This window comes from Mandrillus leucophaeus, unplaced genomic scaffold (assembly GCF_000951045.1).
Source record: "Mandrillus leucophaeus isolate KB7577 unplaced genomic scaffold, Mleu.le_1.0 Scaffold885, whole genome shotgun sequence".
Taxonomy (NCBI): Eukaryota; Metazoa; Chordata; class Mammalia; order Primates; family Cercopithecidae; genus Mandrillus; species Mandrillus leucophaeus.
Genome location: NW_012109641.1, coordinates 526,514 through 551,997, shown reverse-complemented (window position 1 = coordinate 551,997; position 25,484 = coordinate 526,514). Strand labels below are relative to the sequence as shown.

Below are 25,484 nucleotides of genomic sequence, written 5' to 3'. Positions count from 1 at the left end.
AACTTCTGATCTCAACTTCCTCAAACCTCTGATGAGCTGCTGCTGCTCGACTCTGAGGTGCATTCTTTTTTTGATGAGAGGCATCTCTAGGTACCATCCCTGACCTGGTCCTCATGCTGCCGAGGCTGTTGCTGTTGATCTGTGGTGAGTTGGACGACTCAGAGCAGGGTATGGGATGCATTCACGCTTGGGCTCTGCTTCCTGAAGGGCTGTAAGGACTTCTTAGGATTAAGGTTCTGTCAGGTAATGCTCAGGGATGCTCAGATCTCCACTTCCATTGAGGGCTCAGAGTCAGGCAAAAAGTTGTAGATACTTCAAAAAGCCAGAATTTTCAAAAAAACGATCATTTCAGTTTTTATGTCATAGGAAGTGTTCCCTGTCTGTCTTCCTGTCCATCAATAATTGTCTTTGTTCTTAGTGTTTTCAACAGCTGCCAGAAAAAAAAAAAAAATCTACATAATAAATTGACCTCTGAATTCCTCGCCCTTCTTACTACCAACATTATTTCCTTTTATCCCTCTCTGACTCCCCATTCCCACAGTCAGACCTTAGAACTTATCATCCTATGATCCTTTGTTTTCAGTATACATCCCCCGCCGCCCCCACTAAGTTGTGTTTCTAGCTCACTTTCTCCCGCACTCTATTTCCAACAATTACCCCAGGACTACTTTTCCATTATCAGTGACTACACTTCATGTGCTCACTTCTCATGGTACTCAGCTCAGATTCTGCAGCTCACCACACAACACTCCCTCGAGTACACCTTCATCTCTTTTCCCCCATAGCACTCTCAGGTTTACATGCCTTTATGCATGCTTCACTCCCAGGCATAAACAGCTGAATGGGATTTTCTTTTTAAACACACAACCCTGCTGACTTATCCCCTTTTAAGTGTAGGGCCCCTGAATCTCAGGTAGCCAGCAGCAATGCCAGGCAATTATCCTACATGTTCATAATCCATGTTGCTCCATGATCACTATTGCATACCTTATCCTGTCACCTCAAACTTCTCTGTTCACTCTCATTATATAATCTTGCTTCATATTTCATTGAGAAAATAAAAGCAGTCAAAAGAAAACTCTCTCATCTTTCTGTTGCTGTCAACCTACTCACCTCTGCATTCACATACGCTGCCTTCTCTTCCCCTACCACGAATATATTGCCCCTCATCCTGTTGATGACAAGACTCTCCACTTGTGCATTGGGCCCAAGACCCTCTTACTTTCTCAAAAACTTTGCTCCATCATCAATATGTTTCTTCAATCTAAATTATTCTCATAAGTATACAAACATGCTACAGGACCTTTTATTAAAAAAATATGTGAAATATTATTCACATATAACACAATTCACCATTAAAGCTATACAATCCAGTGGTTTTTAATTACAATCACCGAGTGGTGCAACTATTACCACAATCATTTTCGGAAAGTTTTCATCACCAAGAAATAACTCCATACCCACTAGCAGGCATCCCCAATTTTTTTCCCAACTCCCTCACCTATACTCACTGCTCTATTCAGTGGCCACAAGCAATCATTGTCTACTCTCTGTCTCTCTATATTTGTCTATTCTGGACACCCCCCCCCCATATCTAACTGTAATTATATACCCATTGAGCAACATTTTCCTCATTCCTCCTTCCCCACTATTACCCAAGCTTCTTGTAACCACCATTCTGCCCTGTCCTTCTATGAAATCAACGTTTTTAGATTCCACATGAGTGAGAGAGTGCAGTACTTGTCTTCCTGTGCCTACCTCATTTCATTTAACATAATATCCTTCAGGCTAACCCATGTTGTTGTAAATGATAGGATTTCATTATTTTTATGGCTGAATAGTATTCCATCATGTATATATACTGCATTGTGTTTATCCATTAATTTTTTGATGAACGTCTACATTGATGCTGTCTTGGCTATTGTGAATAGTGCTGCAATAAATGTGGGACTGCAGATTTCTCTTTAACATGCTGCTTTAATTTCTTCTGGATACATGTCCAGTAGTGGGATGGCTGAACCATATGGTAGTTCCATTTTTTATATTTTAAGAGCCTTCATACTGTTTTCCATAATAGCTGTTCTAATTTACAGTCCCACCAACAGCACATGAAGATTCTCTTTTCTACACATCTTTGACAATACTAGTTATCTTTGGTCTTTTTGATTATAGTCATTCTCACAGGTATGGGGTAATATTTCATTGTGGTTTTGATTTGCATTTTTCTGATGATTAGTGATGTTGGGCATTTTGTAATATACTTGTTGGCCACTTGCATGTCTTCTTTTGAGAATCAGACCATTGTTAATAGGGTTGTTTTCTTAGTATTGTTTGAGTTTTTACGTATTTTGGATATTAATTTTTCTCAGATTTTTTGACTGCAAGTACTTTTTCCTATTTTGTAGGTTGTCTCTTCACTCTGTTGATTATTTCTTTTACTATGCTGAAGCCTTTTGGTTGTGTGTAATCCCGTTTGTCTATTTTTGCTTTTATTGCTTTTGCTTTTGAGGTCCTAGCCAAAAAATCACTGCCAAAATCAGTGACATAGAGCTTTCCCCCATGTTTTCTCCTAGTAGTTTCAGTTCAGGGTCATACATTTAAGTCTTTCATCCATTTGGAGTTGATTTTTGTCTATGGTGAGAGATAAGAATCTAATTTCATTCTTCTGTAAGTGGATATCCAGTTTTCTTAACACTATTTAGTGATGTCACTGTCCTTTCCACATTATGCATTCTTAACACCTTTGTTGAAAATCAGTGAGCTATAAATGTGTGGACTTATTTCTGGGCTCTCTATTCTGTTCCATTGGTCTGTGTGTCTGTTTTTATGCCTGTACCATGCTGTTTTGACTATTATAGGTTTGTAGATTATTAGAGTTTTGAAGTCAGGTAGTGTAATATCTCCAACTTTTCTTTTCTTCAAGGTTGTTTGGCTATTCAGGGTTTTTTTATTTGTTTGTTTGTTTCTTAGTTCCATACAAATTTTAGGATTGCTTTTTCTATTTCTGAAAGCAATGTCATTGGTATTTTGATAGAGATTGCATTGAATCTGTAGATGATTCTGGGTAGTATTGACATTTTAACAATATTTATTCTTCCAATCCGTGAACATGTTATATCTTTCAATTTATTTGCATCTTCTTTAATTTCTTCATTAATGTTTTATAGTTTTCGCTATAGAGATATTTCATCTCCTTGGTTAAATTTATTCCTAAGTATTTTATTATTTTATAACTATTGTGAATGGGATTGTTTTCTTGATTTCTTTTGCAGGTAGTTCACTATTAGTATATAGAAACACTACTGATTTATATGTTTTGTCTGTCTGTCTATCTATCTATCTATCTATCTATCTATCTATCTATCTATCTATCTATTATCCAGCAACTTCATCGGTGAAGTTGATGCCCAAATCAGTGACATAGAGCTTTATCATTTATTAGATGAAATTTTGTTGGTGAAGTCTTTAGAGTTTTCTACATATAAGATTATGTCATCTGCCAACAGGGACAATTTAACTTCTTCCTTCTCAATTTGGATGTCCTTTCTTTCTTTCTCCTGCCTAATACTTTGGGTAGGACTTCCATTATTATGTTAAATAGTAGTGGCCAAAGTGGACATCTTTGTCTTTTCTAGATTTTAGAGAAATGCTTTCAACTTTTCCCCATTCAGTATGATATTAGCTATAGACTTGTCATATATGACCTTTATTATGTTGAGGTACATTTCTTCTATACCTAATTTTCTGAGAGTTTTTAGCATAAATGGATGTTGAATTTTGTCAAATGCTTTTTGTGCATGTGTTGAGCATGTGATTTTTATTCTTGATTTTGTTAATGTGATGTATCATGTTTAATGATTTGCATGTTGAACCATTCTTTCATCCCTAAAATGAATCCCATTGATCATGGTAAATGAATTTTTTAAATGTTCTGTTGAATTTGGTTTGCTAGCATTTTGTTGAGAATTTGTACATCTATGTCCATCAGAAATATCAGCCTGTTCTTTTTGTTGTGTTTTTGTCTGGTTTTGGCATCAAAGTAATATTGGCCTCTTAGAATGAGTATGGAAGTGTTTTCTTCTTTTAATTTCTTTGAAATCGTTTGAGAGTAATTGGTATTAGTTCTTTAAATGTTTGGTAGAATTCAGCAATAAGCTATCAGGTCCTAGGTTCCTTTTTGATGGAAGACTTTTTATTACTGATTGAATTCCCTTAGTTGTTATTGGTCTGTTCAGATTTTTTATTTCTTCATAATTCAATCTTGAAGTTATATGTGTGCAGGAATTTATCTATTTCTTCTAAGGTACCAATTTCTTTGCATATAATTGTTCACAATAGTCTCTTATAATCTTTTACCCTTTATAATCTGTGATGTCAGCTGTGATGCCCCCTTTTTAACTCTGATTTTATTATTTGAATTTTATCTCCTTTTTCTTATTTAGTCTTACTAGTTTGTCAATTTTGTTTATCTTTTTTAAAAAACTGACTCATTTCATTGATCTTTTGTATTGTTTTTCTAGTCTCTATTTCATTTATTTCTGCCATAGTCTTTATTATTTCCTTCCTTCTACTAATTTTGGGCTGAATTTGTTCTTGTTTTTCTACCTCCTTGAGGTGAAACGTTAGGTTACCTATTTTAGATCTTTCTTCTATTTTTGATGTAGGCATTCATTGCCATAAACTTCCCTTTTAGAATTGTTTTTGCTATATTTCATAGATTTTTGTATGTTGTGGTTCCATTTTTATTTGCCTCAAGAAATTTTAAAATTTCTTTTTAAATTATTTTTCATTGACTCATTGGTTCTTTGGGAGCATGATGTTCAATTTTCATGTATTTGTGAAGTTCCTGAAGTACCTTGTGTTATTGATTTCAAGTTTTACACCATTGTGGTCAGAAGATACTTCATATAATTTCAATCTTTTTAAATTTGTTAAGACATTTTGTTTCCTAAAATACAATCTATCCTTGAGCATGTTCCATGTGCAGATGAGAAAAATGTGAATTCTGCAGCTATTGGGTGAAATGTTCTATAAATGTCCATTAGATCTATTTTGTCTACAGTGTAGTTTAAATTTGATATTTATGTGTTGATTTTCTTTCTGGATGATTTTCCATTGCTGAAAGTGGAGTGTTAAAGTCCCCTACTATTATTATATTGCAGTCTATATCTCCTTTTAGATCTAATAAAATTGCTTTATATATTTGGGTGCTCTAGTGTTGGATGTATATATGTTTAAAATCGTTTATATCTTGTTGATGAATTCACCCCTTTGTCATTATACAATGGCCTTCTTTGCATCTTTTTATAGTTTTTGACTTAAATTCTATTATATCAGATATAAGCATAGCTATTCCTGTTCTCCATTTTCATGGTATTTCTTTTTCATCCTTTTACTTTCTGTCTATGTACATCCTTACAGGTAGAGTTTCTTGCAGGCAGAATATAGTTGGGTTTTGTTTTTTAAAATCCATTCAGCCACTCTATATTTTTTAATTGAATAATTTAATCTATTTACATTCAAGGTTACTATAGATATGTACGGACTTACTCCTGACATTTTGTTGAGTGCTTTCTAATTGTTTTGTAGATCTTTCATTCCTTTGTTTCTCTCTTGTTATTTATCTTTGTGTTTTGGTGGATTTTTTGAAGCACTAGGCTTTGATTCTTTTCTCTCTCCCATTTATGTGTCTGCTGTCAATTTTTTCTTTGCAGTTACCATGAGGCTTATATAAAAAATATTATAGTTATAATAGACTACTTTAAGCTGATAATAACTTAACTTTGGTCTAGACATTTTCCATTGCCCCCATAATTTATATTTTTGTTGCCTTATGTTACATATTTTATATTGTATACTTCTTAACAACTTATCACAGCTGTAGTTATTATTGACCATTTTCACTTTTAACCATCATACTAGAGATTTGAAATATTTACAAATCACCATTACAGTAATGAGATTTTCTGAATTTAATGATCAATTTACCTCTGTCAGTTAATTGTATACCTTCACATGTTTTCATGGAGTAATTATTGTCCTTTCACTTCTGGTTGGAACACTCTCTTATGCAGTTACTTTAAGGCTTGTCTAATGGTCTTGAATTCCATCAGCTTTTGCTTGTGTGGGTGAGACTTTATTTCTCCTTCATTTCTGAAAGACATCTTTTCTGCGTATAGTATTCTTGCTGAAAGTTTTCTTCTTTCAGCACTTCGAATATATCATCTTATTCTTTCCTGGCCTGCATGATTTCTGGTGATAGATCTGATGATACTCTTATAGAAATTCTCTTACGTGTGACTTGATGTTTCTTCTGTGTTTAGAATTCTGTTTCTACCTGACCTTTAACAATTTGTCTATAATGTACCTGGAGAGGACCTCTTTGGGTTAAATCTATTTGGGGATTTTTGAACTTCATGGATCTGGTTGTTCATATTCATCCCAAGACTTGAGTAGTTTTCAACTACTAGTTTATCAAATATGCTTTCCATCACTTCCTCTGTATCTTTTTCTTCTACTACTCTAATAATACAAATATTTGCTCACTTAATGGTGTCCCAAAAGTCCTGTAGGCTTTTTTCATTTAAAAAAAAATTTTCTTCAGCTATCTGAGGTACTTCAAAAGATCTGTATTCAAGTTTAGAAATTCTTCTTCTTGCCAGGCGTGGTGGCTCAAGCCTGTAATCCCAGCACTTTGGGAAGCCGAGACGGGCGGATCATGAGGTCAGGAGATTGAGACCATCCTGGCTAACACGGTGAAACCCCGTCTCTACTAAAAAATACAAAAAACTAGCCGGACGAGGTGGCGGGCGCCTGTAGTCCCAGCTATTCGGGAGGCTGAGGCAGAAGAATGGCGGGAACCCGGGAGGCGGAGCTTGTAGTGAGCTGAGATCCAGCCACAGCACACCAGCCTGGGTGACAGAGCGAGACTCCGTCAAAAAAAAAAAAAAAAAAAAGAAATTCTTCTTCTTTATCTGGTTTACTGTTGAAACTCTCAATTGTAATTTTTGTTTCATGCATTTAATTTTTTAGCTCTATGATTTCTGTTTGGATTATTTTCATGATAGCTATCTATTTTCAAATTTCCTCTTTAGGTCATAAATTGTTTTCCAGATTTTATTGAACTTTTCATCTGTATTCTCTTATAAGTCAGTGAGTTCCCTTAAGATTATAATTTTGAATTTTTTAGGCAATTAATAAATCTCCAGTTAGTTATTGGAAAATTATTTTGTTCTTTTAGTGGTGTCATGTTTCCTTGCTTTTTCTTGTTTGTTGTGTTCCTGCTTTGACATTTGTGCATCTGGTGGAAGAGTCTCCTCTTTCAATTTTAGAGTAGCTTTTGTAAGAAAAGACTTTCACCTGCAGATTGATCCTAGGGCACCGATGGATCCTTAGTTGAGGAAGGTGCATTGGTTTGGTTCCAGGTGAGCATAGTAGTGTGGTCTCTGTGTAATTTCTTCAGCAGTAATCAATGTCAGCAATGCTTGTGTGTGCCTCAGTGTCCTAGACTGTAGGAGTTTCTAGGGGTAGTGGTTGGCAGGATAGATTGTTACAGTTCTCAGTGGCAAGAGCTTTAGGGATCTTCTTGTTCTTTTCCTCATAGACCCTCATACCTGAGAGGGTCTCTTTTGGTGTTCATTCCCAGCATGGGTCACAGGCAGGCACGGTAGTACTGTGTTCCAGGGCACAGATGCTTGAGGTGGTTGTGGTCCTGCACTCATTGTCCTGCACACAGTGCCACTGCTGTGGCATCTGTGCCTGGATGTAGGTTCATTGTCTTAGGCATAGATGGACACAGCTCTTTCACCAAGGCAAAGAATGTGACTCTGAAGCACTCTCCAGTATCTCAGACCCAGTGGGGAAGTCAAGGGGCAAGGTTGTAGCTGTGACTTTGATCCTGGGGGGTCAAGATACAGCACTGTTATGGCTCTAAGGATAAAGGGCTTTCCAAAGGCTCAGACACTGGGAAGCAGATCACAAGTACAAATCAAATCCCAGAGTCAATGGACACAGTGGCAACTTAGGCACCAGGAGAGAGTGTATTACATAGTGGTGACTCTGGACCCTGGAGTGGTGGGACACAGTAGTGGCCCTGGCTCTATGATGCCAGGTGTAGTGACAGCAAAAATCCTGGAATGGTGATAGGATGCAGTTGTGGCTTCAGCTCTGGAGAGCAGGGAACAGGACAATATTGGGCTCACTCCCCCATATCACACCATCACACCAAGGAAATGGTGTGCGTCAGCAGCTCAGGCTTCAAAGGGCTAGTCCAGATCCAGGCAGGACACTTAGGTTGTTTGACCAGGAAGGGCAGAGTAATACAGATTGGCAGGTGCTGTGTTTCCCCAGGGGTGAGGTGCCAGGCTGGTTTTCACACCAAGGGGGCATGCAATTGGTCTGCTGGCTCAGCTGTGGCTTCCCTAGGGGCAGGATGCCCGACTGGGTCATATGCCAAGGAGGCAAGCACATGGCTGGTTTTCTGGATAAGGCTTGACTTCCCCACTGGGCAAGACAGCCTGTTCCTTGGCAGGGCAGAGTGTCATGTGGACTCAAGTGACAGGATCACAGCTGTCTCCCTGAGCCTAGATTTTGAGTCCCTGGGGTTGGGGCACTGAAGCCACTAGGATGGAGAAAATGGAGTGCTTCCTAGACAGCTTGTTCCCATGGGTTAGGATGCAGGGCAGCTTGGCTAGCAGATGGTGTACTACTGTGTGTAAGCATGATGCAATGATGGTGAAGCCTCAGGGATGAATAGATGCAGTGACTACTGCCCCCAAGAACAGAACACACTCTAGTAGTTGCTCTAGTTTCAAGATGGTGCTGTGCAGTAGTAGCTTGGGTTATGGATGGGAGGAGCCACAATATGGGCTCTTACTCTAGCATAATGCAGCCATATGAACTCCAGGCAGATTCCAAAACTGGACTTAGGGCCTGTGAGAACTGCAGGATACTCCAGCAACAAAGACTGCCAGTGTCCACAGATATAATGGGGGCTTCTGGGGTCTTCTTTACCTTTTGTTTTCGGGAAAAACCCCTTCTAGGCCTGAATCCCAGCCTGCATTCCAAGCTGATCCTGACTGAGGAGACAGGGTTGCAGAGGCAGGGTGTTCCATTGCCTTCTTTATGTGGCCATCCTGAGTTTCTGTGCTCCGCAAGGTTTCTGCCACTCCCCTGCTGTACTTCAGTGCTCTCCTTTAGACACTCCAGTCAAAATGTAGTTGTTTCCTTATTGTTTCAGTGTATTTTAGGAGGAAAGAGGATGAGTAATAGACACCTCTAGTCAGCCATCTTGCCAACATCACCGACAATGTCTTTTCCCTTAAAATACTAGAAATATGGCTTCCATTTACTACACCATTTTTCTGTCTCCCTTTATAAAGTTTTCAGTGCACCAGGTGTGGTGGCTCATGCCTGTAATCCCAGCACTTTGGGAGGCTGAGGCAGGAGGATCGCTTGACACCAGGTGTTTGAGACCAGCCTGGACAACATAGCAAGATCTCGTCTCTACAAAAGATAAAAAATAAAGATAAAAAATAAACAGTGTAGCATGGTGGCACATGCTTGTAGTCACAGCTACTTGGGAGGCTGAGGTAAGAGGATCACTTGAGCCCAGGAGGTTAAGTCTGCAGTGATCTGACCTCCAGCCTGAGTAACGGAGCAAGATCCTGTCTCAAAAAATAAAATAAAGCAAGACATAAAGTTTTCAGTGAGTTGCTGTCTTTGCTTCACTTTCTTTCATTCTTTATTTAATATTTATTTTTAATTTCCATTACATTAAGGTTTAGTTTTTTGAAACACTGTCTATAATTTTTGACAAAGATTTAGAGCAACATAACCACCAGCAGAATCAAAATACAGGACACTTTTATCCCTTCAAAAATTTCCTGGCTGGACGCAGTGGCTCAAGCCTGTAATCCCAGCACTTGGGGAGGCCTAGGCAGGTGGATCACCTGAGGTCAGGAGTTCGAGACCAGTGTGGTCAACATGGTGAAATTCCATCTCTACTAAAAATACAAAAATTAGCCATGTGTGGTGGTCCATGCCTGTAGTCCTAGCTACTCGGGAGGCTGAGGCAGGAGAATTGCACGAACCTGGGAGGTAGAGGTTACAAATGAGCTGAGGTCATGCCACTGCATTCCAGCCTGGGTGACAGAGTGAGACTCTGTCTCAAAAAAAAAAATAAAGAAAGAAAGAAAGAAAAAATTTTTCTTATGCCCTCAATCCCTTTTATAGTCAAATCTTCCCCCATTCCTAACCCCTGGTAAACTCGTCTAAGTCCTTGTAATTCTTCCTCACTCTTCCTTGTACCCACTTAAATCAGTCTTTCATTCTTACCATTCCATTGAATTGTTCTTGCACATAGCATCAACCATCTTTTTGTTGCTGCATCCAGGGGTCAATTTTAATTTTTTAATTTACTCAATTTCTCAGGGGCATTTGATCACTCTTTTTTTGGAACTACTTTTCACTTGGCTTCTGGAATATCATATTCTGCTGGTTTTCTTTCTAATTCAGTATCTGTTGCTTTTCAGGTTCTTTGCTAAATTATTTAATTTTTTTAGAGTTAGGGTCTGACCCTGTTGCCCCAACTGAAGTGCAGTGGTATGGTCATGGCTCATTGCAGCCTTGAATTCCTGGTCTCAAGTGATGCACCTGCCTCAGCTCCATGAGTAGCTGGAACCAGAGACACATGCAACCACACTCAACTAATTAAAACAATTTTTTGACTGGGTGTGGTGGCTCACATCTGTAATCCCAGCACTTTAGGAGGCCAAGGCAGGTGGATCACGTGAGGTCAGCAGTTCAGACCAAGCTGACCAACATGATGAAACCCAGTCTCTACTAAATTAAAAAAAAAAAAATTAGCTGGTTGTGGTGGCACATGCCTGTAATCCCAGCTACTTAGGAGGCTGAGGCAGAAGAATCCCTTGAACCCGAGAGGTGGAGGATGCAGTGAGCCGAGATTGTGCCATTGCACTCTAGCTTGGGCAAGAAGAGTGAAACTCCATCCCCCTCAACAACTTTTTTTTTTTTTTTTTTAATAAATTTATTTTTTGCCACCCAGGCTGGTCTCAAACTTCTGGCCTCAATCAATCCTCTCACCTCAGCCTTCCAAAGTATTGGGATTACAGTCATAAGCCATGGCGTCTGGCTTGGATCCTTTGCTGACCTCAAAATGTTGGATATCCTCAAAGTTGATACCTAGACTTCATCCATACTCACTTCCCCAAATTATATAATTATGTCACCTCATGTGCCACTTAAAGCTTAAATGCAAGCTTATTTCTCTAGCTTTGGCCTCTCTTTTAAATACCTCTTACATTCTGGTATCTAATAGACATCTTAATAAACATCTTAAACTTAACATCAGGTGTTTAACAGGCATCTTAAACTCAAACAGATCTCTTGATCTTCCACCGTACTACCACCACCCCAAAACTTAACCTATTTTCCCCCACAGCTTCTCCAATTCAGGAAATGTCACAACCATTCTTCCAGTTTCTGTGGCCAAAAATCTAAGAGTCATACTTAATTCTCCTCTCTCTCCTTTTGCACTTTCTATTTAATCCATAGCAATTCCTATTAATTCTACTTTTAGAATTTATACTAAAGTCTGACCATTTCATCACCAGCGCTGTCTAATCTGAACCACTATCTTTACTCCCCTACACTAAATTCCCACTAATGTTCTCCTTGCTTTTCTTGCACTTCTATACTGTTTTCCTCACAGTGTCAGAGTGATATTGTAAATTAAGCAAGAACTGTCCATAGTTCCCCATCACACCTAGAATGAAATCCAAAACTATTGCCAAGTCCATAAAGTGCCCATGACTGGATCCTTCCTATTTCTCAGACACCGATAACGACCCCCTGCCCCCTTACTTGGTCAGCTCCAGCCGCCCTTGCCTTCTCATTCCTCCTTGTACAAGCGTGTTTCCTCCTCAGGATACTTGCATTTGATGTTTTCTCTGCCACAGATGCTCTTTCCCAAATATTCAGAAGACTTGTTTCCTGATTTCATTTAGGTTTTTACTGAGTCTATCTAAATCTATCTAAACAGTTAAGACCATCTTAAGATGCTCTGTATCTTATTTCTCTTCTTTATTTTTCTTAGAGCACCAATCACTCTCTGAAAGAATATTATATACTTATTTTTAAATTGGCTCTCTCCCACTGTACTATAAATTTCTTGACATCAAAGATCATCATTCATGTTCACTCCCATCACTCCAGGGCCATGCACAATGTCTGGCATACAGTGAGCACTTCAAATTATTTGTTGAATGGATAAATGTATAAAATATGATTTTATAGTACCTCCTATTGATTATTTTCTCTTACCTAAGGAACTAATTATTCAAGTAAACATTTAACCTAAGAAAAAGTAAGTGTCTCAAACCAAGCTTGGCTAAAATAGATAATAGTAATGACACGATATTTACTGAATAAGTAAATTCCAGGCACTAGTCTAAGCTCCTTAAGAATATCAGTTTATTTAAGCTTCACAAAAACTCTGTGAGGTAGGTGCTACTATTATCTACACTTTACAGACAAGGAAACTAAAGCACAGAGAGGTGAAACATTTCTCCCACAGTCACACAGCTTGTAAGAGGAAGAACCAGTACTCAAATCTGTGTCATCCAGCTACAAAGCCTGCATTTTCCCCAGAATTATTTTTTCTTCATTATTGAGCCATAATATTATGGTCAAATCCTTTGGACAGAAGAGAATTTTTGGAGAAATTTGAATTCCTTTTCTGTACCTAAGCCTCCTTTGATCTGAAATTGGTAAACAAAGGGTCTCTATGCATTGAGTATGAGGCTTTGCACTCTCCTTGCCTGACTCTGTTGTTCCCACGAAACAGTCAATACAAAGCTGGACCCTCAAGACTTTTGAGAGGAGGAGGTGGGAGTGGGAATAAGGAACTTGAAGAGGGAGCTGCTAAGTAATTAGTAAAGACGCCACCTCCTAATCACAGACAACACAAGTCATTGGCAATTACTTTCTGATCATAAAAAAGAGCCATGTGTTGTTCTGTGGGTAGGTGCTCTGTGGGTGATGCAGAACATGGGGAAAGGAGCAGAGAGAAAGAAGAAAAGAAGCGGGGGTAAGATAAGGAGGGAGGAAGAGAAGATGAAAGAAGGAAGGGGAGAAGAGAGAACGAGGGAAAGAGGGAGGAAGAGAGAGATGTAGGGAAGGTACAAGGGATGGAGGGTGTGGTGCTGGGGAAGCTCTCGGAGGATTTAAACTTTGGAGATGTGTGGGATTTGCTGCTCTGTACTGATCTCTGCTGAATTCTCTCCCAGCTCCACTCTGTGAATCCGCCGGTGAGTTGCACTTCCTTTTCTTCTTCAAGGTCTGTGGGTATTTTGTTACTTAGGTCAGCACAGGAGGCCTGCGGATTGCTGTCTTAGCAGCCCCTTCCTGCCCAAAACATATCAGGGTGACAACTACTGAGGTGTACAAACATCAGTGACTCCCTTGGGCCTGGGCTGCTCTGTCTTCACATCAGTCTCTGCACCTGACACATGTCTGCTCAGTGGGGTGAATAGGTCTTGCTCTGACCTTCTCAAGAACACAGTCTTATTTCTGGGAAGTCCCAGCACAGGGAGGGAGACACTGTTTGCACAAGGAAGGCAAAGGGTGCTGAAGATTCATGCTAGAAGCATCTCTGTCCTCCCAGCCTCAGGAGCTCCAATTCCCAGTTGTGCTCCTCGGCTGGGTGTATCACCATGGGTGATGAAGGAAATGCCGAAATCACGCATCCACGGAGAACATTAGAGTGAATCCTCCAGCCATGTGTGGAATGAAGTAGTACTGCTGCCTCCTTCCTATTTTTAGCTCTCCTCTGCAGCCACACCTGTTACCCCAACTCATTTTCTCTTTCGGACTCTGGTTTATGCAAACTTACTTCATTGCTCTGATCCTGACTCAAAGTCTTACCTTTACCAGAGGAGGAGAGTAGAGACTTCCTTTCCCCACCAAGGACTCTTCATTAGATCATGCTGAATGTTAAAAATGTAAAAATTGCTATCTTGTGCAGAAAATACTAGCCACAGAGTTAAAAGAGATTGTCCTGCCAACCTCAAGAACATCAGCTGCAAGTGCAACTAGGGAACACAGGTTCTCAAGTACCCTAGCAATTCCTGTGACCAGAGAGATTCAGAGAGATTCAGAGTCAGTCTAGCCTTCTAGGTTCCTTATCTAATGTTTGTCCAAGTCTAACTCACGACTTGTGTTAATACCATGCATGCCTTTTGTCTGGTCTCATCTTTACCCCTAAGCCCAAGTGCCCAATCCTAGCCTAAGCAGAAATCCAAAGCCATATCAAAGATGAGGAAACCAAGTTTCTGTCACCAAGTATTTTCCAGATAGTCTCTGCTATCTAAGAATTATCTGAAACAAGTTCTGAGCTGTAAGACTGAGTTCGAGACCCTTGCAATCCGTCCTGTCCAGTTTCCCACTTCATCACCACTCTAGCCTCATTGAGAATAGTGGGTTACAGATGCCCAAATACTAAATGCCCCCCCGCTTTTTCTTTCTGAGACAGAGTCTCACTCTATTGCCCAGGCTGAAGTGCAGTGGTGTGATCTCAGCTCACTGCTACCTCTGTCTCCTGGGTTCAAGTGATTCTCTTGCCTCAGCCTTGGGAGTAGCTGGAACTACAAACGCACGCCACCATGCCTAGCTAATTTTTGTATTTTTAGTAGAGACAAGGTTTTGCTGTGTTGGCCAGGCTGGTTTTGAACTCCTGACCTCAGGTGATCCACTAGCCTCAGCATCCCAAAGTAGTGGGACCACAGCCATGAGCCACCACGCCTGGCCTAAATACCTTTTTATTTATTGCCCTGCTTAGCTCCAAGAGCTGTGCTACTGGTCAGTCTTCTGGGGACCACAGTTTTCCAAGGAAAGACAGTGACTCTAAGATATTCCATGCCTTAGGACAAAGCGAATATTCTGGTACTATGGATGGAACTGATGTTTAAAAGTTTCCAAAAAAAAAAAATTTCAGCAGAAAAAAACTTAGAGATTACAGATATTGAACTAGGAATCACCCCTTACTAATCCAAAGCACTTGTCATTTTCTTCTAGTGAGGAAAGAAAGAAGTTTTGTCTTAGGGAAAGTATAATATTTTTCAAGAGGCAGAGGCTCTGAGGGTTGGATAAACAAATGTCCACACAACCCATATCTATTAGGTGTTGTGACATTTCTACGGGCTGCTGCAAACTGGGGAGATGAGGAGAGAGCAGAGCACAACTTTATCATCTTATCACCAGAAAAGAGCCCCAGGCCAGGAGCGGTGGCTCACCCCTGTACTTAGTACTTTGGGAGGCCAAGGCGGTAGGATCACTTCAGCCCAGGAGTTTGAGACTAGCCTGAGCAACAGAATAAGACCTTGTCTCTAAAAAAAAATAAATAAAATGAGCTGGGCTTGGTGGCATGTGTCTCTAGTCCCAGTTACTTGAGAGGCTGAGGTGAGATAACTGCTTGAGCCCAGGAAGTTGAGGTTGCAGTGAGCTGAGATAGCATCACTGAACTCTAGCCTGAGAGTCAGAACATGATCCTGTCTCAAAAAAAAAAGAAAAAGAAAAAGAAAAGAGCCCCTAATATCCCTAATATCCCAAAGGATTAAATTAGCTCTTTAGATCATGGTTTCTACAGAGGTTTGTAGAGGAGCTGTGTGGATGATGGGTACTGGGCATTTCCAAGCAAATACACCCCATTGCTTCTAATGGAAACAGCAATAATAGGGGCAGGACAGAGTCAGCGATGAGGGGATTGGATTCTCCTATGTCTTTTCTGGACAGATCAACCCTGCAGGTCCCATATTCTGTTTTTGAAAAAGATAGTGTGGTTCTGAGATGCCAGGGGAAAGGGAACAGAAGAAGACAATGAATATGGCTTACAAGGATAAAAGAAGCATGTTCACTTTGAATAAAACTTCAAGCTTCATCATCTCCAATGCCAACTCCAGTGACAGTCTTCAATATTATTGTACTGGCTTCAAGAAAGGTACTTTTGGTTTATGGATAGGAACTTCAAAAAATAATAAGATCCAAGTCAAAGATAAGGGTTGCCTTCTGCAAGATAACACTGCACAGGGGCAGGATGTACCAGGCGTGAGCAGGGTGAGTTCATGGAAGGCCCATGGACCAGTGCGGGGAGGTGGAGGCATGTGGAGTGGTCTGTGTGTCCAACTGGCTGTTTCTTTGAGTCTTGTTGGCAAGTGCTGTGACACAAAGTGCCTCTTACCTGAAACTCTGAACTCCATTAATCATTTGTGTTTAATTCCTCTCTCTAGGGCTGTTGTTGATAGTCAGCCCCTCCCATCCCACAGAGGGGAGCCCAGTGACCCTGACCTGTAAGATGCCCTCTCTACAGAGTTCAGATGCCCAGTTCCAGTTCTGCTTCTTCAGAGATGCCCAGGCCTTGGGCCCGGGCTGGAGCAGCTCCCCCAAGCTCCAGATCGCCAACATGTGGAAAGAAGACTCAGGGTCCTACTGGTGCGAGGCACAGACAATGGCATCCAAAGTCTTGAGGAGCTGGAGATCCCAGATAAACGTGCACAGTGAGTGTCAGTGGGGTCAGTCTGCCAGGATAGATAGGCTGAGAAGGACAGTGGCAAGAGGCTAATCCTCACTGTTATAGGTTATATCTCTGCAAGAGTAGGAGCTGTTTGAAAGATATTCCTGAGTTTCTCTCATTATTAGGATCCTTAAGGGATCTTCCCTTATTCAGTCTGTTTCCATTTAGGCAAACAGAGAGTATTTAGGAAACCCTTACTGTGTGTCTTCACTGTGCTGGAGGGTGTGGGGAGAAGAGCTGCATAATGTTTGGTCCCTGACTACACGAAGTTGATGCTCAGCCAGCACTCTGAATGACTAGGGTTAAATATGTGATGCTGCATTGTGTAGGACTGGCTGTTGACTACAGACAAGGGGGATAAAGGACTGAGGTACTCAGAGAAGGCTTTGCCGAAGGAAAGTGTAGAATAGGTTACCGGAGCAGGGTTTATGGAAGGGCAGTTGGAGCTTGATTTCCAAAAAATAGAAAGAAAAGAGTGCTTTGTAATTCATCTTGTTATTCCACGTCAGCGTTGACAATTCCAACATCCTCTGCCATTCTATCGTGCCATGAAGCAAATGTCTAATACTTCCAAAAGGCTGTGCTCTCCCACACTTGCTAAAAACTCAATACTGGTGAAACTGGACCACCACCACCACAATAATCATTGAGCAGTTTATACATGGCAGTCCCTATCCTAATGCTTCACAGATATTGTGTAATTGTGAACCCTCCAACTGCAGGAGATAACTGTCATTACCAGCAATCTTTTACATATGGGAAATTGTATCTCAGAGAAGTTGAGTAATTTGATCAAGCACACACAGCGAGTAAAAGAGTTGGAACCACTCTTCAAACAAGGCAGTTCGATTTACAATTTGGACTTATAATCACTTTACTATACTATTGTGCCTTGAAAAAATGAAAGTTTGAGAGATTAGGGTAGTGGAAGTCACACTGTTCTAAGGAGACAGCTGATGCTACACCTTCTATAGTAATACTATGGTGTCTTTCTTATCCTATCACCATCACCCAATCAATCAACAGACCCTTCCCCCTCACCCAAATTAAGCTATATATATCATTGACTTCACTCATGCTCTTTGCTTTCAGGACTATCACATCTACTTACTGTCTTTGAAACTCTCCCTACTCAGGGTCTTCCTATGTCATCTTGTGTTCACACAGGGGTCCCTGTTGCCGATGTGAGCTTGGAGACTCAGCCCCCAGGAGGACAGGTGATGGAGGGAGACAGACTGGTCCTCATCTGCTCAGTTGCTATGGGGACAGGAGACATCACCTTCCTTTGGTACAAAGGGGCTATAGGTTTAAACCTTCAGACAAAGACCCAGCGTTCACTGACAGCAGAGTATGAGATTCCTACAGCGAGGGAGAGTGATGCTGAGCAATACTACTGTGTAGCTGAAAATGGCTATGGTCCCAGACCCAGTGGACTGGTGAGCATCACTGTCAGAAGTAAGTTCCACTACCCTCCATTCAGCCAGCCAGTCACAAACTGGGCTCCACGTTTCCTTGGGGCACACAAAGTTTCCCTGGGGCATGCTGAAGAAGTTCAATGGGGCTGAGCATCGGTGGGCAGGGATTATGGGTTTGCTGCATTGTCAGAGACTGTCTCTTACAGTCTACTATCTCCCTCAGTCCCAGTGTCTCGTCCCATCCTCATGGTCAGGGCTCCCAGGGCCCAGGCTGTGGTGGGGGATGTGCTGAAGCTTCACTGTGAGGCCCTGAGAGGCTCTTATCCGATCCTGTACTGGTTTTATCACGAGGATGTCATCTTGGGGAGCAGCTCAGCCCCCTCTGGAGGAGGAGCCTCTTTCAACCTTTCCCTGACTGCAGAACATTCTGGAAACTACTCTTGTGAGGCCAACAATGGCCTGGGGGCCCAGCGCAGTGAGGAGGTGACACTCAACTTCACAGGTATAGCTCAGGCTATGGAACTGTGTTGGTCAATGTCTCCTTCCCAGCATCCTGGGAGAGTTTTGCTGGTTCCACTATGCTTCCGGCGGTGTGCTACCAATGGTGGGGCCTCTGTGTGAGGTGCTGTCATGAGTGATGTATCGGAGGGGCATGGAGAACTCAAGGTTGGGTGCCTCTCTTCTCTTTTCATAAATGTGATAAGCCACAAGTCCCCAGACAAATAAATCGCCACTTGAAAGAGCAGACCTTGGGTACAACCCACACCCAAGATGTCTGCTCTCTAAGCCCCAAGCCCTTCCTCTGAGCAGATCATGCACAAGTCTCTCCCTCTAGTGCCTACTGGGGCCAGAAGCAATCATCTTACCTCAGGAGTCATTGAGGGGCTCCTCGGCACCCTTGGTCCTGCCACTGTGGCCTTATTATTTTGCTACGGCCTCAAAAGAAAAATAGGTTAGTATTTAAAAGAGAGTGGCATTTTGTTACTGTGATCTTTGTTTTCACTGAAATTGTGACATGTATACCGCAAAAGATGTATATGCTGTTAACCACCTTGCCTGTGAATCTGCCAAAAACCCCAGCAGGTAGGAACAGTGCCTATTAACATAGTGTAACATTTTTGGTAAAGTTCTCCACCCCTCATATGCTATCAATTGAGGTTCGAGTGATATTTTGTGCTTCTGTGATTTAACTTTTATACAAAAATGTAATGATTTGGCCAGGGGTGGTGGCTCACCCGACACTTTGGGAGGCTGAGGTGGGCAGATCACGAGGTCAGGAGATCGAGACCATCCTGGCCAACATGGGGAAACCCCGTCTTTACTAAAAATACAAAAATTAGCTGGGTGTGGTGGTGCATGCCTGTAATCCCAGCTACTTGGGAGACTGAAGCAGAAGAATCGCTTGAACCAAGCAGTCGGAGGCTGCAGTGAGCCGAGATCGCACACTGCACTCCAGCCTGGTGAAAGAGCAAGACACTCTTTCAAACAAACAAACAAACAAACAAACAAACAAATGTAACTATTTAAAATAATATGCCACAGAAGAGAAATATGGTTAGCAGTTCCAGCTATCCTGACTATGTGCCAGTACTAAAGTCAGTGCATCAATTCTTAGTCACCTTCAAGTATTGTCACATGCTTTTTCTTTTCTCTGAAATGTACATTCACATGTCCACATGTTCTACTTATTGCTGGAAATTTCTCAACTTTCCTCTGAAATGTCATTTTTTCCAAGAGGCTTTGCCTGGCCTGCACAGCCTGCAATTGTCCTCTGCCGTTATGAGTTCCAAGTTATTTAGATTCACATGATATCACAATTGGTAATTACATATTTATTTATGTATTTAACCTTGGTCTCCTCTTCACTGAGGAAGTTGGAGACAGGGCAAGAGAGGACACTACGAGATTCTCATTTAAATTCCAAGCTTTTCTGACATCTTTGGGTACCTCACACCATCTATAGCATGGTTATGGCAGCACCTGCCTCCAAGGACTTTTGTCACAATAAGATTGGGTGGTGTGGTTGTAAAACAAAACCAAAACATACAATAAATGTACAAGTTTAGAGACTTGGGTCCCAGGTCCTAGATCTGGTACTAACTGGCTTTGGGAATCTCACTTAATTATTCAGGACTCGAGTTTCCGTCTGTGAAATGAAGGCTCTGGAAATGATTGCCAGGATGTCTGCTGGGCACACAGTGGCACCCGCAATGGGCATCTAAGCATGAGGCATATCCCTGTGCAGGGTGTATAAGAGCACTGACAGTGAGGGTTCTTCCATTTATGTGTATGCTCATTTGTTTGTTTTGCAGGAAGGCGTTCAACCAGGGATCCACTCAGGTGAGGCCTGTTTTCGCTGTATGTGCCAATAATGCAGAAAAATCTATTTTAAAAATAGATTTAGATTTGTTCTCTCCTGAACTTTTTTTTTCTGTTTTATTATACCCAGAACTCACTCCTGAGTTCTCCTACTGGCAGCTTTGAACAATTCATTGTCACTTCCCTTCTTTTAGATTTCGTACATTAACAATTTTAAATCTTTTTGTCATTTTTCCTATTGATCCCTTTCAATACCACTGCAGAATATTAAAATCACATCGCAGCTGGGCACGGTGGCTCGCACCTGTAATTCCAGCACTTTGGGAGGCTGAGGTGGGTGGATCACCTGAGCTCAGGACTCCAGACCACCCTGGGAAACATGGTGAAACCCCATCTGTACCAAAATACAAAAAATTAGCTGGGCATGGTGGTGCATGCCGGTAGTCTTAGCTACTCAGGAAGCTGAGGCAAGAGAATCCCTTGAGTTTGAGAGGTGGAGGTTGCAGTGAGCCAAGATGGCACCACTGCACTTTAGCCTGGGTAACAGAGCGAGACTCTGTCCCATAAATAAATAAATAAAAATAAAATCACATAGCTTTCACCAGGATCATGCATTCATTCAATCAGTCAACCAATATTTGAGGATCTGTAAGCCATTCCGTTGAGTGCTGAGAGGTGTGAAAATATAAAAAGCTCTTGAAAGTTCTAAAGTATTTTAGGGTAGGTAAGATACATGTACATTTCTGGAATGTAAGACAGACAGGAATAAACATACCAAACAGTTATTGGTGAAATTCTTTAGATGTTTAGAGGAGGAAAATATTTTTTAAAATACTCCCATCTAGAGATACCAATGTTTAGTTGTCTTTTTAATATAATGTATTTTCATTTATGCCAACAATAAACAGATTTTTTTTTTTTTTCAAATGAGAGTAGCACTCTTTCACTGGTACCTGCACAAGAAGAAGCATTTTCTTTTGCCCCTTCCTCAAGTTGCTTGTTCTGCCAAGCAAAGTGTTTTCCATCTGGAGTGAGTCAATATTTATTCGTTTAATATTTAGGGAGCACTCATGATGCAAATGACACTATTCTGGGAATGGGCAATACCATGCCTTATGCTCATGTGCTTGGTCTGCAGTGCCCCACAGCCTGTGCAGAGGGCCATGGCTCGTGCCACACTGCTGTGCCTTCTAGCTGCTCATTTCCCCATAACTCAGTATTCTGCTCAAGACCATTTGTCATAGGCTTCTCTCCTTCAGTGTGATATCTGCATTATCTGGGATGTAATTTCAGATAAGTAACATGTGTCTCTGTGTTTGCAGGAGCCTTCCCAGCCCTGTGCCCCAAGAGTTCCCCTACCTCAACTCACCTACCCCAGGACAGCTACAGCCTACATATGAAAATGGTGAGCCTTTCCAAATGACCCAGGCCAAAGTTGGTACAGCAAGCTTGGGAAGTGACAATGGGATAACATCTGCTAGCCAGACCTGACTTTGCTGTGCCCCAGCCTCTACTACAAACAAATGACTTATCTGTCTTCATGGCTGTGACAGGTGGAAGGTATGGAGTAATTTTAAAGACAGGAATCAGGAGCTGTGTCATGAAGTCTCCTTCCTTCTCTTGCAGTGAATGTTGTAAGTGGGCATGATGTTTATTCGTTGGTGTACTATAACCAGCCGGAGCAGGAATCAGCAGCAGGTGAGACACGGGGGAGTAAATTCGTCTCTAACTTTTGTCTTTCCGAGAACCAAGAGAACAATCAGTGGCTGTGCATGGCAGACAACAGCATTCTTCAGAGCAGAAGGCTGTGAGCATCACTGTGTATACTTAATGGCTGTCCTTGGGTCTGGAGCTACCTTGAGTAGAGCCCAGAGCTAATGCTAAGGTTCTTTCTTTTCTCTGGGGCTGGGCTCTCAAATTTCTTAAATTATAGTCACTTAGAAAGAGCAAAAATCCCATTATGGCCTGCGTTTTCCCAACCTCCCAACACAATGGAGGTAAAAACATGTAGTTAACAATAAGGTGTCATTGTAAGGCCTACATTTTATGCCTCACTCCCCAGTCATGTGGCAGCATCAGAGGTAATGGCTTCTGCCTGCCCTCTTTGAGTAGCCTGACACGCTCCTCATAACCCCAGCACAGCTGCCTAGCCGGTGCTTTTGTCCCATCCTACACATGGTCGGCCCAGAATAGCTGAGACGTATAAAGGCCCTTCCTGGCATAGGGGCTCTACTTACCTTCCCAGCCCCAGGCTGCCAATTTTCCTCTGGCTACTAAGGGAATCATACTTGTGATAAACAGAAAAGCAAGACAGAAAATATTAATGGAAATCAATTAATGGTAAATGGATGGGAGAGGAAGAAGATTTTCTTAACACAAGTTTAATGAAGGACTTTAAATGTATTTGGAATGTCATAGCACTTGCCTTTTCTCCGCAGCAGAAACCCTGGGGACACATATGGAGGACCAGGTAAGAGTCTCTATTGTTCTCTTCTCCATGTTCTTTCTTTCTTCTGGGGACTGGTTCTCAAACTTCTTAAATTGTAGCCACTTAGAGCAAAAATCCCATGGTCTACCTCTTCTCTATCTCCCAACGCAATTGAAGTAAAAACATGTAGTTACAACAATAAAGGGTCATTGTACAAGGAAATTTTGGAGGCTTAAAAATTCACTTACTTTAGCAATGCACACATGAATGATTTTTAGTTAAACTAGGGTGCATACCTAGTCTCAAAATTCTATTTATTGGAAAATCTTTATCCTAAAATATTATTGAGCCATACATCCATCATTTTGTATTATAAGGTTAACCAAACAATCTACAGCAACTAAATTAATATTGAACAAACCTAAGTTAATAGTAATTTGTGTCACTAAAAATTAGCATTTGGTAAACTTTGAATAATTCAAGATATAGCTGATACAAAAATACTTTCTTAAAACTGCAGAAATTCCAACTCTGTGCATGTGTGCAAAAACAGTAGGTGCTTTGCAGTTTTGTCTAGTGTAGTGTGGCAGCCAAATATCTCAGGACAAAATTCAAATCCCTGGTAAACTCCAGTGACATGCTAAATTTAATTTATGAACATAAAATTCTGACAACCTTTTAAAAGATGACAGCCCATGGGGCTGCCTAACAATGGCCCATAAGAATGAGGAAAGGCATTGTATGTTTGCATCAGTTTGCAGCTTATCAGGATCATCTCTGTAGTCTGCCAGTGGGATACAGGCACTCTGAAAATGCTGGCCTTGGACCACAGTTTTTCAAGAGGCCCTGATTTTTGCATTGTGTGATGAGCCATGATAAGATGCATCCAAGCTGACTGGGGAAGAGGACCAGCGGAGGCATATTCTGCTTGTCTTCCCTGTTCTAGTCCTAACCTTTGCTTCCAGGTTTCCTTAGACATCTATTCCAGGCTGAGGAAAGCAAACATTACGGATGTGGACTATGAAGAGGCTATGTAAGGTTATGGAGGATTCTGCCCTTTGAAAACCATCCATGACCCCAAGCCTCAGACCTGATAATGTTCTTCAGAGATCCTGGGGCATTAGCTTTCCAGTATACCTCTTCTGGATGCTATTCTCCGTGGCACTATTCCTTCATCTACTGACCTACTGTGAAGTGAAGTTGGCGCAGCCCTGAAGAAACTACCTAGGAGAACCAATAGACACAGGAGTGACAGGAACTTTGTTATCAGAACCAGATTCCTGCTGGCTCTTTTGAGAAAGGTCAACTTGTGCTCTTCTATTTACAAGAGAAAACAGGATGGAATAAAATAAATTAGGATCTTGGGGTGGAGGGACAGTGAAGCTTAGAACACATGAACTCAATGTTAGTGATTCTGCAGGACTTCACAGAGAGAGCTGTGACCATCATCATTCAGTCCAAGTGCTTTCTCTGCCCAGATAGCACAGAACTCCAGCCCTGCCACTTACATGGATCATCGAGTTTCCACCTAAAATATGATTCTATTTATTTTGAGTCACTGTTACCAAATTAGAATTAAAACAAAGTTACATAAAAAGTTATTGTGATTACACTTAATTTTAGTCACATATTCTGTATATATAGGCCAACCTATACCACATCCAAAATTATGTATCTACTACAGCCCCTAGAAGCTTTATGAATACAGTGTGTCTTTTTTTATTCACAAAATTTTTGAAATCTTGGTAATATGGTTTGAAGTCTGTATCTTATTTTTTCTTTTTTAAATTTGAGACAGGGTCTCACTCTGTCACCCAATTTGGAATGCAGTGGGACAATCTCGCCTCACTGCAACCTCTGCCTCTCAGGCTCAAGCAAACCTCTCACCTCAGCCTCCTAAGTGGCTGGGACTATAGGCACATGCCACCAAACCTGGCTGATTTTCGTCTTATGTACAGACCAGATGTCACCATTTTGCCCAGACTGGTCTCAAACTTCTGGGCTCAAGCAATGTATTTTAATTTTAAAACAACCAGACACTCATTCTTATGAATGAATAAACATTTGGAGGTATATAAAGTAAAAAGTTAAAGTCTTTCCTGTAAGTTAACACAAATGTTTACTATTGCTAAAACCTTTACAGGTAGCTCTCTAGATAATTTTCTATTTTTGTGTACATACTTATACATACATGTAAGTATAAAAACATTTAGAAGTATACCTATCTAACAAACCATCATGAAATATTTTCAAATAGATCTATTATACTATTTTAAAAGTCTCAATAGTAGTGTGTTATATAGATAAATCATAACTTTTTTCTTTTTTATTGTAGTAAAGATACATAACATAAAATTGATCATTTTAACCATGTTTAAGTGTACAGTTCAGTGGCATTAAGTACTATCATAATATATTTTAATCCTTCTCACCACTGGTGGACATTAAGGAGATTCCAAAAAAATTCATATTATAAAAACAAAGTTCAAACAAATGTCTTTGTACAAGCATATTATGCACTCCTGCTGGACTATCTGAAGGATAAATTTGTAAATCTAGTATTGCTAGATTATGCATATTAAATATTCTTGTTAAATAGTCTTCAATGTTTCTAAGGTAAGGCTGTATCAATTTATATCTCCACCCATAACATCTGGGAAATCAGTTTGTGGAGTGTGTTCGGTAGTTCTCACATTGCTAACAAAGACATACCCAAGACTGGGCAATTTATAAA

The 25,484-nt window shown here is 40.9% G+C and overlaps 1 protein-coding gene across 3 annotated transcripts; it reads left to right on the top strand.

The window, feature by feature from the left end:
• Positions 1–25,484, top strand: FCRL1 (Fc receptor-like 1). 3 transcript variants are annotated; one of them, XM_011969341.1, is made up of 11 exons: positions 1–144; positions 13,308–13,328; positions 16,305–16,571; positions 17,756–18,043; positions 18,227–18,505; positions 18,839–18,955; positions 20,316–20,343; positions 21,645–21,727; positions 21,949–22,020; positions 22,764–22,792; positions 23,716–25,484. In XM_011969341.1, exons 1-11 carry the CDS (start codon positions 114–116, stop codon positions 23,785–23,787), a joined length of 1,287 nt encoding a protein of 428 aa, XP_011824731.1. In that variant the 5' UTR covers positions 1–113; the 3' UTR covers positions 23,788–25,484. The 3 variants fall into 3 exon arrangements, with proteins under 3 accessions (XP_011824731.1, XP_011824730.1, XP_011824732.1); XM_011969340.1 differs by having other exon boundaries at positions 22,761–22,792; XM_011969342.1 differs by lacking the exons at positions 18,839–18,955; positions 21,949–22,020 and adding an exon at positions 22,068–22,129 and having other exon boundaries at positions 22,761–22,792.

Excerpts from the sequence above, each read along its gene's own strand:
- FCRL1 (XM_011969340.1), top strand. The coding sequence starts at position 114 with ATGCTGCCGAGGCTGTTGCTGTTGATCTGTG. Across the intron at positions 145-13,307 it reads GCTGTTGCTGTTGATCTGTG|CTCCACTCTGTGAATCCGCC; the intron begins GTGAGTTGGACG and ends ATTCTCTCCCAG. Across the intron at positions 22,021-22,760 it reads GGAGCAGGAATCAGCAGCAG|CAGAAACCCTGGGGACACAT; the intron begins GTGAGACACGGG and ends TTTTCTCCGCAG.